The sequence below is a fragment of the Zootoca vivipara genome, chromosome 4, assembly GCF_963506605.1.
Source record: "Zootoca vivipara chromosome 4, rZooViv1.1, whole genome shotgun sequence".
Lineage (NCBI taxonomy): Eukaryota > Metazoa > Chordata > Lepidosauria > Squamata > Lacertidae > Zootoca > Zootoca vivipara.
Window position 1 is genome coordinate 101,952,930 of NC_083279.1, and position 11,506 is coordinate 101,964,435.

Below are 11,506 nucleotides of genomic sequence, written 5' to 3' on the forward strand. Positions count from 1 at the left end.
GAGGGCCTGCGTCCGCCGTCAGGGGGCGCTGCTCTGCTGGCTGCGCTCGGTGCCAGGCGCGGGGTGGCAGCAGCGCTGGAGCCGGGCGGCCGGTGGAGGCGGCGGCTGCAGAGGCGGCGGCGGCTGCGGCGGCGAGCGCAGGGGGAGGAGGCGGCGGCGGCGTGCGAGGAGGGGGCGTCCGTCCGTCAGTCTGCCTGGGCTGGGCTGGGCCGGTGGGCGCCCGGCGCGGAGGAGCAGAGGAGCGGACGGCCCCGCCAACCAGGGAATAGGGATGGAGGCTCCGCGCCACTTCAACGAGTCGCTGCTGTGCGGCCGGACCGGGAACGGCTCGGCCGGCGGCGCCTGGAACGGGAGCGGCGGAGGCTGCGACGCTGCGCGGAGACCCCCGCGCGGAGCCCGAGGTGAGAAGGAAGGAAGGGGGCCCCGCCTCGCCCAGGTCAGCGGTGAACCGGGGCAGCCCCCCCCAAAAAATCCCACCTTCTCTGCGGCACCGGAGAGCCTAATGCCGGAATCCACCCGCCACTTGCGCGCGTGCATCTCTCGGCCGCGGAACTCCCGCGCCCACCCCGCAAGATTCCCCCATCCCCGTCTCCCTTTTGGTCTGGGACACCACCAAAGGGGACAGGCAACATACACAACCGCCGCGACACGTTCCTTCGGGGACCCCCTTGCGCTTCTCACGTGGGAACTCTCAAGCCCCCCCCCCCCACCCGCGATGCCACACAGTCCGAACGGGGCTGGGGAGGGTAATGGACTTTCCCCCTCAGCATCCTAGAGGAGACCCCTGGCACCAGAAAATGGTGGGGTGCCTTTTGATAGACCCCTATTTTCTGGTGAAACCCCCAACCCAACTATTGGGCGCCTCCCCAAGCCAAGCCCATGTTTGAGGCAGCGGGGAGACCCCCTCGTCTCCACGTGGTGTCCCCTTCACGTCCCTTTCCCCCCGACGGCCACTGGATCGGGTCCTCCAGCCTCAATTCTTGCCCTTTGCGTGCACAGAGCTCTTTTGTGGCCTGGGTGCTGCCGTGTCCCTCCAGGTTTGACCCCTGGCGTCTCTTCTCTGGGTGGCTTTCGGGGGGGGGGGGCTTGGCTTCTCTCCTGTGGGTAAGAGCTGCATGAGCGCAGTGCTGAGGAGGGAGGCCAGGATTACCTGGGAGCCAAGGCGCCGGAGGAACCGTGGAGGGAGCTGGGCTTGGAGACTGAGAGGAGATGGGATAGCCAGCTTCAAATATCAGAAGGGCTGTCCCCCTAGAATCCTGGAATCGTAGAATTGGAAGGGACCCCAAGGGTCCTCTAGTCCAACCCCAGCAATGCAGGAATCTCAGCTTAAGCATCCCAGACAGATGGCCACCCACCCAGACTTCTCAGTGGAACTCTCTCCCTTGGGAAGCTAGACTGGCTCCCTCCTGGTTGTCCTTCCCGGGTAGGTGAAGAGAAGACCTTTTAATGAAAGGGTTGGGAGACTGCTGGTTTCATTACAATCATATGTCTTAAAATAGCTCAGATAGATAGATGATAGATAGATAGATAGATAGATAGATAGAGAGAGAGAGAGAGAGCTTTTTTCTGTGGGGACGCAGAGGGACGCATACCTCAAAACATTTTGAGAATCTACGTTTGGCCTCATTGAGGGGCAGTATTTCAATATGAGTAGGAAAATGAGAGTACCCCTAAACATTTTTTTAAAGAAAAAAAGCACTAGACAGACACAGACAGACAGACAGACAGACAGTTTTATTCTATTAATGTTGATTTTTGTTTTTTAATGACTTCCTCCCCTATGTTTTTAGCTATTTTTATTTTATCTGTCAGCCACCATGAGTTCCAACAGGGAAAAAGGCAGGATATCAATAAATAGATAACAAGAATGACAGATGATGCTAACCTCTGCTTCAGAGCCTCTGCTTAAGAAGGAGAATCTGCCACCTTCCCAGGGAGGGAGTCTGCCCCCCCCCCAAATAGCTCTTGCTCCCAGGAAGTTCTTCCTAATGTTTAGTCGGAAGATGAAGCAAGACTGTTTTCTGCTGCTCCAGAGGGTAACACCCCGTCCCAAACTGGTGGATTCAAAGGGCAAGAATTGAGATTCCGACTAAACATCTGGAGTAATTTACTTATTATTTGACAGTGGAGTGGTCTCCCTCAGGAGGTGGTAGACTCTCCTGTCTTGGAGGTTTTTAAGCAGAGGTTGGATGGCCACCTGTCATGGGTGCTTTAGCTGAGATTCCTGCATTACGGGGGTTGGACTAGATGGCCCTCAGTCTCCCTTCTGCGAAAGAGAGTTGGACTCCCTCCTGGTGCGTCACCAGCCCTAAACCACACCAGCTCCCAGTTTGTGGAACGCTCTCCACAGGGTGGCTCACCTGGCACAATTATTTCATGTCTTTTGTGCTGGGCAAAAACTTTCCTCTTTAACTAGCTCTCTGGCTTGTGTTTATCTGTGACCTCTTAGAACGGGTATGGTGTTTTCAATGTATCTTTAAGGTATTATTTCAATATGTTCTTTGTTTTATTTTAACCTCTCTCTCTGTGGTGGTTTTATTTCTGTCTGTCTGTCTGTTTGCCTGCTTGCTTCTAAGCCGCTTTGAGTTGCCTTTGGAAAGATAAAGCGAGCCTCCAATTTAATAAATAATAATGAAAAGTACAGTCGTACCTCAGCTCCCAAACACCTCGGGAGTCGCACATTCTGGCTCCCGAATGAGCAAAATCCGGAAGTGATTGTTCAGGTTTTCGAACTTTTTTTTGGAAGCCAAACGTCTGGCGCGGCTTCCGCTATTGTTTCCACTCCTTGGTTTCCAAACGTCTCGGAAGTCGAACGGACTTCTGGAACGGATTCCGTTCAACTTCCAAGGTACGACTGTAATCCTAACCCCTCCTGCGTTCATTCAGACAGGAAGTTTGGGAGGTGGAGGGTCAGGGTGGGGTCTCAGAGGCACAAGAGGGGGTGCCAGGCAGTCATGCCCAAGGGTCTTCCCTCTTTGGGGAGGGTCAGCTGGAAGGCATGTCCTTGGTAGGGGCAGGGAGAGAGAGAGAGACCCAGACTTTCCCTGCGCCTTCCTGCTACTCTGTGTAGGTGTGCACACAGCTCTCCCCACACACAAACCCCTGTTCGGGGGGGGGGCGGCTGTTGGCTCTGGCACTGCCCGCTCCCTCCTGCCTTCTGCTCCCATCTCTGCGTGTCACAGCCGACTGACACATCCTTATCAGCAAAAAGGTACCTTGGCAAACAGCGGCCTCTTCCCTGGGAGAAACAAGAGGAAGCAACACCTGGAGAGGCGTCCGGCAGGGGAGCAGGACGCCTGGGTCCTCTGGGATGGGTGGCATCATGAGGGTGGCTGTCTTAGGTGGGCAAGGCCTGTCTCTGAAATGAGCCACCCTCAGAAAACTCCCAGGGCCTGGTGAGGCCTCCATGGGTGGCAGCAGTGCCAGCAGTCTGCTCAGAGCAGGGAGGCTGGCAGTGGAGTGGCAGGGGTGAGGGGGGGGGACCAGGGGAGCTGCTGAGAGAGGGTCAGGCGGCAGCAGGTAGGAGAAAGGGGAATAACACCCCAGGGTGGTGGGTGGCATGGATAGGGAGAGGTGGGCAGACCGGATCCAGAACTGCCCCGTCTGGGAGGGAGGGAGGGAGGACTGCTGCAATGTGTCTCTATGTGGGGCTACCTTTGAAGGTGACTCAGAAACTGCAATTAATCCAGAATGTGGCAGCTAGACTGGTGACTGAGAGCGGCCGCCGAAACCATATATCTCGAAAGAACTACATTGGCTCCCAGTACTTTTCCGAGCACAATTCAAAGTGTTGGTGCTGACTTTTAAAGCCCTATACAGCCCTGTATCCCTGAAGGGGGGACCCAGGTGGTGCTGTGGGTTAAACCACTGAGCCTAGGGCTTGCTGATCAGAAGGTCGGCGGTTCGAATCCCTGTGACGGGGTGAGCTCCCGTTGCTCGGTCCCAGCTCCTGCCAACCTAGCAGTTCGAAAGCACGTCAAAGTGCAAGTAGATAAATAGGAACTGCTACAGCGGGAAGGTAAACGCTGTTTCCGTGCGCTGCTCTGGTTCACCAGAAGCAGCTTTGTCATGCTGGCCACATGACCTGGAAGCTGTACACGAGATGAGTGCGCAACCCCAGAGTCGGTCACGACTGGACCTAATGGTCCGGGGTCCCTTTTCCTTTACTATCCCCGAAGGAACGTCTCCACCCCCATCGTTCAGCCCAGACACTGAGGTCCATCTCCGAGGGCCTTCTGGTGGTTCCCTCACTGCGAGAAGGAAAGTTATAGGGAACCAGGCAGAGGGCCTTTTCGGTAGTGGCACCCACCCTGTGGAATGCCCTCCCATCAGAGGTCAAGGAAATAAACAACTATCTGACTTTCAGAAGACATCTGAAGGCAGCCCTGTTTAGGGAAGTTTAATGTTTTATTATGTTTTTATATCTGTTGGAAGCTGCCCAAAATATCTGGGGCAACCGAGTCAGATAGGGGGTGGAAGTATTCTTATTATAATACTCCCCAAGGAAGCTCATCGCTAAAGTGCCCCCACCCCACCCCCAGGCTGCAGCACAGAGAAACTGCAAGCACCCTAGAACTGTAGAGTTGGAAGGGACCCCCAGGGGTCATCGAGTCCACCCCCAGCAATGGAGGAATCACAGTCACAGAATCCCTGACACCCTGGGGGTAGCATTAGCCTGTCTGGGGCCAGGGGGCCAGGCCAGCCGGCCTGCTTTGCTGCTGCTGCCACCCCCCTCTCCCCCTGCTCTCTTCTCCCTCGGCAGCAGACCTGGACGTGACGGTGCGCGTGCTTCTCTACTCGGTGATCTTCCTGCTGAGTGTCTTTGGCAACGTCCTGGTGATCTCGGTGCTGGTGGCCAACAAGCGCCTGCGCACCGTCACCAACTCCTTCCTGCTCTCGCTGGCGCTCAGCGACCTGATGGTGGCCGTCTTCTGCCTGCCCTTCAGCTTCATCCCCAGCCTGATGGGCACCTTCGTTTTTGGGAAGGCTGTCTGCAAGGCCGTCGCCTACCTCATGGGTGAGCCAGGGGCATAGCAAGGGGGGGTGATGGGGGCGGGTCGCCCCGAGTGCCACCCTGGAGGGGGGTGACACTCGGCGGGCCCCCCGTGAACGAGCAGCCAGCCTGGTAAAAAGCCTCGCTTGGTGGCTGGCTGCTCGCTCACTTGCTTGGCCGGCATGTGCTGTGCTTCTTCCTTCTCGGGCGGAGGCAAGGGGTGGGCCAGGGAGGGGTGTCAGCGACGCCCCTCACCCAGGAACAAGCAAAGTGCACACCGAGCAGGTGAGTGCGCAAGCTGCAAAGCAAGGCTTTTTACAGGGCGGCAGGGCAACCGTGCCTCCCAAGCCGCCCTGTAAAAAACCTCGCTCCGCGGCTTGCTTGCGGTTTGCAGGTGGCGGCGCTGGAGCGCCACCACCAGCTACCCACTCCGTAGTGCGCATGTGCTGCGTCACTCTGTAGTGCACATGCACATTGACGCAGCGCATGCGCGATACAGAGCGGGTTGCCGCTCCCAGTATCCAAGCGGCTTGCTACGCTGCTGGGGTGAGCCGGGGCCCTTGAGTCCCATGGAGGGGAAGGGGCTGCCCTGGGTCTGAGACAGGATTCCTTGACCCTGTTCCTCTGTTCCCAACCCTGCGCTCCCCTCCCCCCCCAGGGATGGCGGTCAGCGTCTCCACCTTCAGCCTTGTCGCCATCGCCATTGAGCGCTACAATGCCATCTGCAACCCTCTCCAGTCGCGCGTGTGGCAGACCCGCTCCCACGCCTACCGCGTCATCGCCGCCACCTGGCTGATCTCGGCCCTACTGATGTTGCCCTACCCCATCTACACCACCACCGCCACACAGCCCGCAGAGCCCCACATCACCCAGTGCACCCACAAGTGGCCCGGGAGCAACGTCAAGCAGGCCTGGTGAGTAGCGGCCGGCGGTGGGAGGGGGGAAGAGTGCTGGGAGCAGAAGGAGAGCCTGGCTGGATCAGGCCAAGGGCCCGGATAGCTCAGCAGCCAGTCCTCACAGGCAAACTTCCCTGGGGAGAACATTCCACAGATGGGGAGCCACTGCAGAGAAGGCCCCGTTCTTGTGTTGCCACCCTCTGGACCTCTCGAGGAGGCAGCACACAAAGAGGGGCCTCGGAAGATGTTCTCAGGGTCCAAGTAGGTTCATATGGGAAGAGTTTGAGTTGCAATCACAATCACAACACCTTTATTGGCATCTAGAGTGGCATCTTCTATCAGAGACAAAATGAGCCAAAGTTTTGCCCCAGAGCGCCTGTCTGCTTTCTGGGCTGAAGTCTCTGCACCTTGCTTGACAGGGGATCCTTTCTTCAAGCTGCTGTCAGGAACGGAACGCTTTCCGGGGAGGTTTGGAAGCTTCCCCAGTAAATTTGCTGGCCACAATGACATGTGTCGAATGTCATTAAAAACAGGGTTCCTCCTTTTAACTACTCCACACAGGAGCCAAGTTTAATTAGTAAACCAGGCCTGAGAGGGCCTGTCAGATCCCAGCGGCCAACGCAGTCCAACTCCCTGTTTCTGCAGTGGCTGAACAATTGTCTGTGGGAAACCAGCAAGCAGGATCCGAGCCCAGGGGCATTCTCTCCTCCTGCTGTTTCCACAACTGGGATTCGGAAGCATTTCTGCCTCCAGCTAGGGAGGCAGGGCAGAGCCATCCTGGCTCAGAGCCTTCGAGAGCCCTCTCCTCCTCTGTGAATCTGCCTCCACCTCCTTTAAAGCCACTGCTGACTACCCCTGCCTCCTGGGGGAGGGAGTTCCACAGTTTAACTCTGTGCTGCACGAGGAAGGGCTTAATTTTCTCTGTCCTGAATCACCCGACATTCAGCTTCATTGAATGGCCATGAATTCTAGTGTTACGAGAAAGGGAGGGAAAGTGTTTTTTGCCAGTTGCAGAACGTCAGAGACATTGCAAAGTGGGTTGGCCGTGTAAATCAGCTCATGCTCAGAGGTCCTGTTTCTCCAACATAGTTCATAGAATCCTAGAGTTGGAAGAGACCACAAGGGCCATCCAGTCTAACCCCCTGCCGAGCAGGACACACCATCAAAGCATTCTTGACATATGCCTGTCAAGCCTCTGCTTAAAGACCTCCAAAGAAGGAGACTCCACCACACTCCTTGGTAGCAAATTCTGCTGCCGAACAGCTCTTACTGTCAAGAAGTTCTTCCTAATGTTTAGGTGGAATCTTCTTTCTTGTAGCTTGAATCCATTGCTCCGTGTCCGCTTCTCTGGAGCAGCAGAAAACAACCTTTCTCCCTCCTCTATATGACATCCTTTTATATATTTGAACATGGCTATTTGCAAGTCTCTCCATCAAGGTGCATGACAGTACCTGACAATGGCCCTTCCTGGCCTGTCTGAGAGGTCCTTTGGAAATGCTGAATGCCTTGGCTCCAGAACCTGTTCCTCATCCATACCCAGAAGATGCCCTTTGGACATCTCAACAAATACTTGCCGGACTGGTTTTGCAAAGGGCTGGTCCATTCAGGCTTCTCTGGGACATGATTTGAGAGGCGAGGGTCTCCAATGCTGACAATTCAAAGTGTTGGTGCTGACCTTTAAAGCCCTAAACGGCCTTGGCCCAGTAACCCTGAAGGAGCGTCTCCACCCCCATCATCCTGCCTGGACGCTGAGGTCCAGCGCTGAGGGCCTTCTGGCGGTTCCCTCATTCTTAGAAGCCAAGTTACAGGAAATCAGGCAGAGGGCCTTCTTGGTAGTGGCTCCCGCCCTGTGGAATGCCCTCCCATCAGATGTAAAGAGATAAACAACTACCTGACATTTAGAAAACATCTGAAGGCGGTCCTGTTTAGGGAAGTTTTTAATCTGTGACATTTTAATGTATTTTAATCTTTGTTGGAAGCCACCCAGAGTGGCTGGGGAAACCCAGCCGGATGGGCGGGGTACAAATAATACGGTAAATTATTATTATTATTATTATGACAGGGGAGCTCAATTGCTACTAGTTCGCTCTCTGTTCTGTTTACGTACTTGTGGACGTGAGTTAACCTTGTGCACCTGGGAGCACTTTGGAAAGAGGGTTTGGCCAATTCAGGGCGGAGGGTGAGGCCTTTCTCGAGGGCAACCGTCTCCCCTTCCCTCCCGGCCAGGTCCGTCCTGCTGCTGGTCACTCTCTTCCTGATTCCAGGGCTGGTGATGATCGTGGCCTACGGACTGATCTCCCGGGAGCTCTACAGGGGTATCCAGTTTGAGATGGACCTCACCCAGCAGGCCAAAGGTTGGTGTGGGGCAGGGGTGGGAAACGCTGGAGCCCTAGGCTGGGGGGGGGGAGAGGCAGGTCTCTGGGCTTGGGAAGATGCACAGTCCTGGCTACCCACCCCACCCCCCAAAATTATTTTTGCTGAGGTGCCATGCAAGACCTTTTCATCTGTGCAAGCCTTCGGCTCATGGCAAGAGGGACTGGTGTCCGGCAGTTTTGATGCTTCAAAAAACCATTTTGCTGTTTTTTGGGCAACGTTTTGAACCTTGTTCCTCATGTTGCTTCTGTAGCTACAGTAATGTTGGCCACCCTGTTGGTTTTGCCTGCGGAAGAGCTCTGTGTTAGAAATGTCACAATCATGGAATTGGAAGGGAACCCAAGGGTCATCTAGTCCAACCCCCAAGGAAGCAGGAATTGGAGCTAAGGAACTCCTGAAAAGGGACAACCAAGCTCTGCTGAGAAACCTCCAAGGAAGGAGAGCCCCGCCCCCTTTCAAGTCACATCAAAGGTGGAGCAAGCTTGTTTTCTCCTGCTCTGGAAGGGAGGACCTGAACCAACCGATTCAAATAACAAGGAAGGAGATTCTGCCTAAAGCTCAGGAAGAACGTTCTGGCAGTAATCCAACGGGTGACCTTGGAAGATGGCCGACTCTCCTTCCTCGGAGGTTTTCCAGCAGAGGTTGGATGGGCATCTGCCTGGGGTGTTTCAGCTCAGATTCCTCCACTGCAGATGGTTGACTGGATGACCCTGGGGGGTCCCTTCCAGCTCTGCCACCCCCTGCTCTCCAGAGCCCTCCTCACATGCCCTTCCTGAGAGCCAGTGTGGTGTAGTGGTTGAGAGCGGTAGACTCCTAATCTGGGGAACCGGGTTCGCGTCTCCGCTCCTCCACATGCAGCTGCTGGGTGACCTTGGGCTAGTCACACTTCTCTAAAGTCTCTCAGCCCCACTCACCTCACAGAGTGTTTGTTGTGGCGGAGGAAGGGAAAGGAGAATGTTAGCCGCTTAGAGACTCCTCGGGTAGTGATAAAGCAGATTATCTAATCCAAACTCCTCCTCCTCCTCCTCCTCCTCCTTCTTCCTCTTCCTCTTCTCGCTTGTGTCCCCCAGCCCAGCAGAATGGGGGGTCCGCAGAGCCCCTCCCGCCTTGCGTAGAGGAGGGCGACGGCTGCTATGTCCAGGTGTCCCGTCCGGCGGGGGGCGCGGTGGAGCTGTCGGTCCTGACCCCCGAGGACGGTGCCCAGCAGGAGGCCGCTCGCGTCAACACCTCCCGGGCGAAGCTGCTGGCCAAGAAGCGGGTGGTGCGCATGCTGGTGGCCATTGTGGTGATGTTCTTTGTCTGCTGGCTGCCCCTCTACACCGTCAACACGTGGCGGGCCTTTGACCCGCAGGCCGCGCACCAGGCCCTCTCGGGGACCCCCATCTCCTTCATCCAGCTGCTCTGCTTTGCCTCCGCCTGCGTCAACCCCTTCATCTACTGCTTCATGAACAAGCGCTTCCGCAAGGCCTTTGCTGCCACCTGCTCCTGTGGCCGGGTGGCCCCCTGCTGCCGGAGGCGCCCCCGGCCCCCGGAGGACGAGCTCACGGCCACAGGGGCATCCCTCTCCAAGTTCAGCTACACCACCGTCAGCAGCGTCGGGCCCCCTTGACCCTGCCGGACAGTTCTGGGGGGCTGCCCCACATGCTGAGACCCTCCCCTCCTGCTCCCTTGCATGCCTTCCCCCCAGGATGCTTCTCCACCCTCCCCTTGGCTGTGTCTCTGGCACCCCAAGCAAAAGGGGCGTAAAGAGGAGCTGAGCTCTTCCTGCCTTGCAGGGGGTTGGACTAGATGACCCATGGGGTCCCTTCCAACTCTACCATTGTATGATACTGTTATCCCTGAGACAATGCAGGTGGGGGGTCACTCATTGGGCCCATGCACCCCACTCCACCCCCTGTGTCTCCTTTAGTCCCCCCTCCTCCCCACACCAAAAGCAGCCTCTGCCCTAGACTTCCTCCCTGCTGAATCGGGAGTTTCCCCATCCTCGGAAAAATCTGAAAAGGACGACTGCTCTGCTTCGAAGGCCCTTCTGCTGCCTTTCCCTGCTGGACACCTTGGTTTTGTTTTGTTTTGTTTGTTTTCTTGTTAATTTCGGGTTTTTAATGTGGCTATATTTTTGACGTGGGAGGCAGGGCTGCTCCGAGTGGAGAACAGGGCGGGCGGACATGGAAACCCACACCCCAAATCAGTGGCCTCGGGTGCAGGTGGGGTGGGCATTCCAGAAGGGAGCAGCCTTTCCTCGGTAGTCCTCGCGTCACCATGGCCTCCCCCTAGAGAGCCAGGCAGGGGCTTCTCAGGAGTTCCCCACCCCTCTACCTGAGCCAAGATGTTTGGCTGCTGAGGGTGGAAAGCAAGCTGGTGGGCCCCTCCCCCCCCATAGGGAGCCACCTGGGCTGGCCGTGGGATCTGGCTTGCCCGCTGGTGAGGGGGCCACCACCACCCTCGTGGGGCAGACCCTGCTCTGCCCTCCGGCCCCTTCCTGCCACTCTGCACATCCCCGAAGGCTGCTCCCCGCAATGGGGCCTGGGGTCTCCTTCCCTATGCCACACAGAAGCCCCTTCTCGCTGCACACCCCCTGCTTCTGTTTGTGCCAGACCCCCCCCTTTTAGCAGGGGTCAGGGGTCTTTTTCATGGTTGTGTGTCTGTCGGGAAATAAAGGTTCCCCAAGGTGATCTCCCTCGTGCCTCCTTCCTGCTTGCAGGGCTGCGGAGAAAGCGGCAGTCTGGTCTCGGTCCCTGGATTTTGTAGGGGGGGGGTTTGAGAGAGAAATACCTGGGGATCTGGGATTTTTGCTCTTTCCTTTCCTTGCCTCCCCCACCCCCAGGCTTCAACACTTTCCTCACTTAAATATGCCAGCGGCTGTTGAATCATTCATTCTGGGGCGATGCTCATCTCCTGTGTCTTTTCTGAGCTGCGAGAGGAGGGGGTGGGAAGGGATGGCATGGAAACGGCCTTGGTGGGGCCTCCGGGAGCCTCAGCTCCCCCCCCCCCAAGAGCCCTCCCTGCTGGAGCCTCTCAGCACCAGAAGAAGGAAATGAGAACCCTCGCCCCTGGTCCCCATTTATGCTTTTGGGGAAAGGGGGGGACATTTCTAGCATGCCCACAAAACCGGCAAGTGTCCCGATTCCCCAGGGACAATCCTGGAATTACAGAAGCCCTGGTTTCCCTTTTTCCTTCCCTCCACGTCTCCAAGAATAAGTAAAAGCGGTGTTGGTGCAAAAACGCAATTCTGTTTATACTGAAA

General features: G+C 56.6%; 1 protein-coding gene across 1 annotated transcript; it reads left to right on the plus strand.

Annotated features, from left to right (window-relative positions):
* The first annotated feature begins 271 nt into the window (after positions 1-271).
* On the plus strand, positions 272-9,987 carry CCKBR (cholecystokinin B receptor). Its single transcript, XM_060274024.1, has 5 exons — positions 272-436; positions 4,690-5,017; positions 5,652-5,907; positions 8,116-8,243; positions 9,333-9,987. Exons 1-5 carry the CDS (start codon positions 272-274, stop codon positions 9,869-9,871), a joined length of 1,416 nt encoding a protein of 471 aa, XP_060130007.1. The 3' UTR covers positions 9,872-9,987.
* The last annotated feature ends 1,519 nt before the right edge of the window (positions 9,988-11,506 follow it).

What these genes read in the sequence shown, in the direction of transcription:
- CCKBR (XM_060274024.1), top strand. Translation starts at nt 272, where the DNA reads ATGGAGGCTCCGCGCCACTTCAACGAGTCGCTGCTGTGCGGCCGGACC. An exon ending in AGCAACGTCAAGCAGGCCTG is followed by an intron (nt 5,908 to 8,115) that starts GTGAGTAGCGGC and finishes CCTCCCGGCCAG; the next exon opens with GTCCGTCCTGCTGCTGGTCA. An exon ending in CCTCACCCAGCAGGCCAAAG is followed by an intron (nt 8,244 to 9,332) that starts GTTGGTGTGGGG and finishes TGTGTCCCCCAG; the next exon opens with CCCAGCAGAATGGGGGGTCC.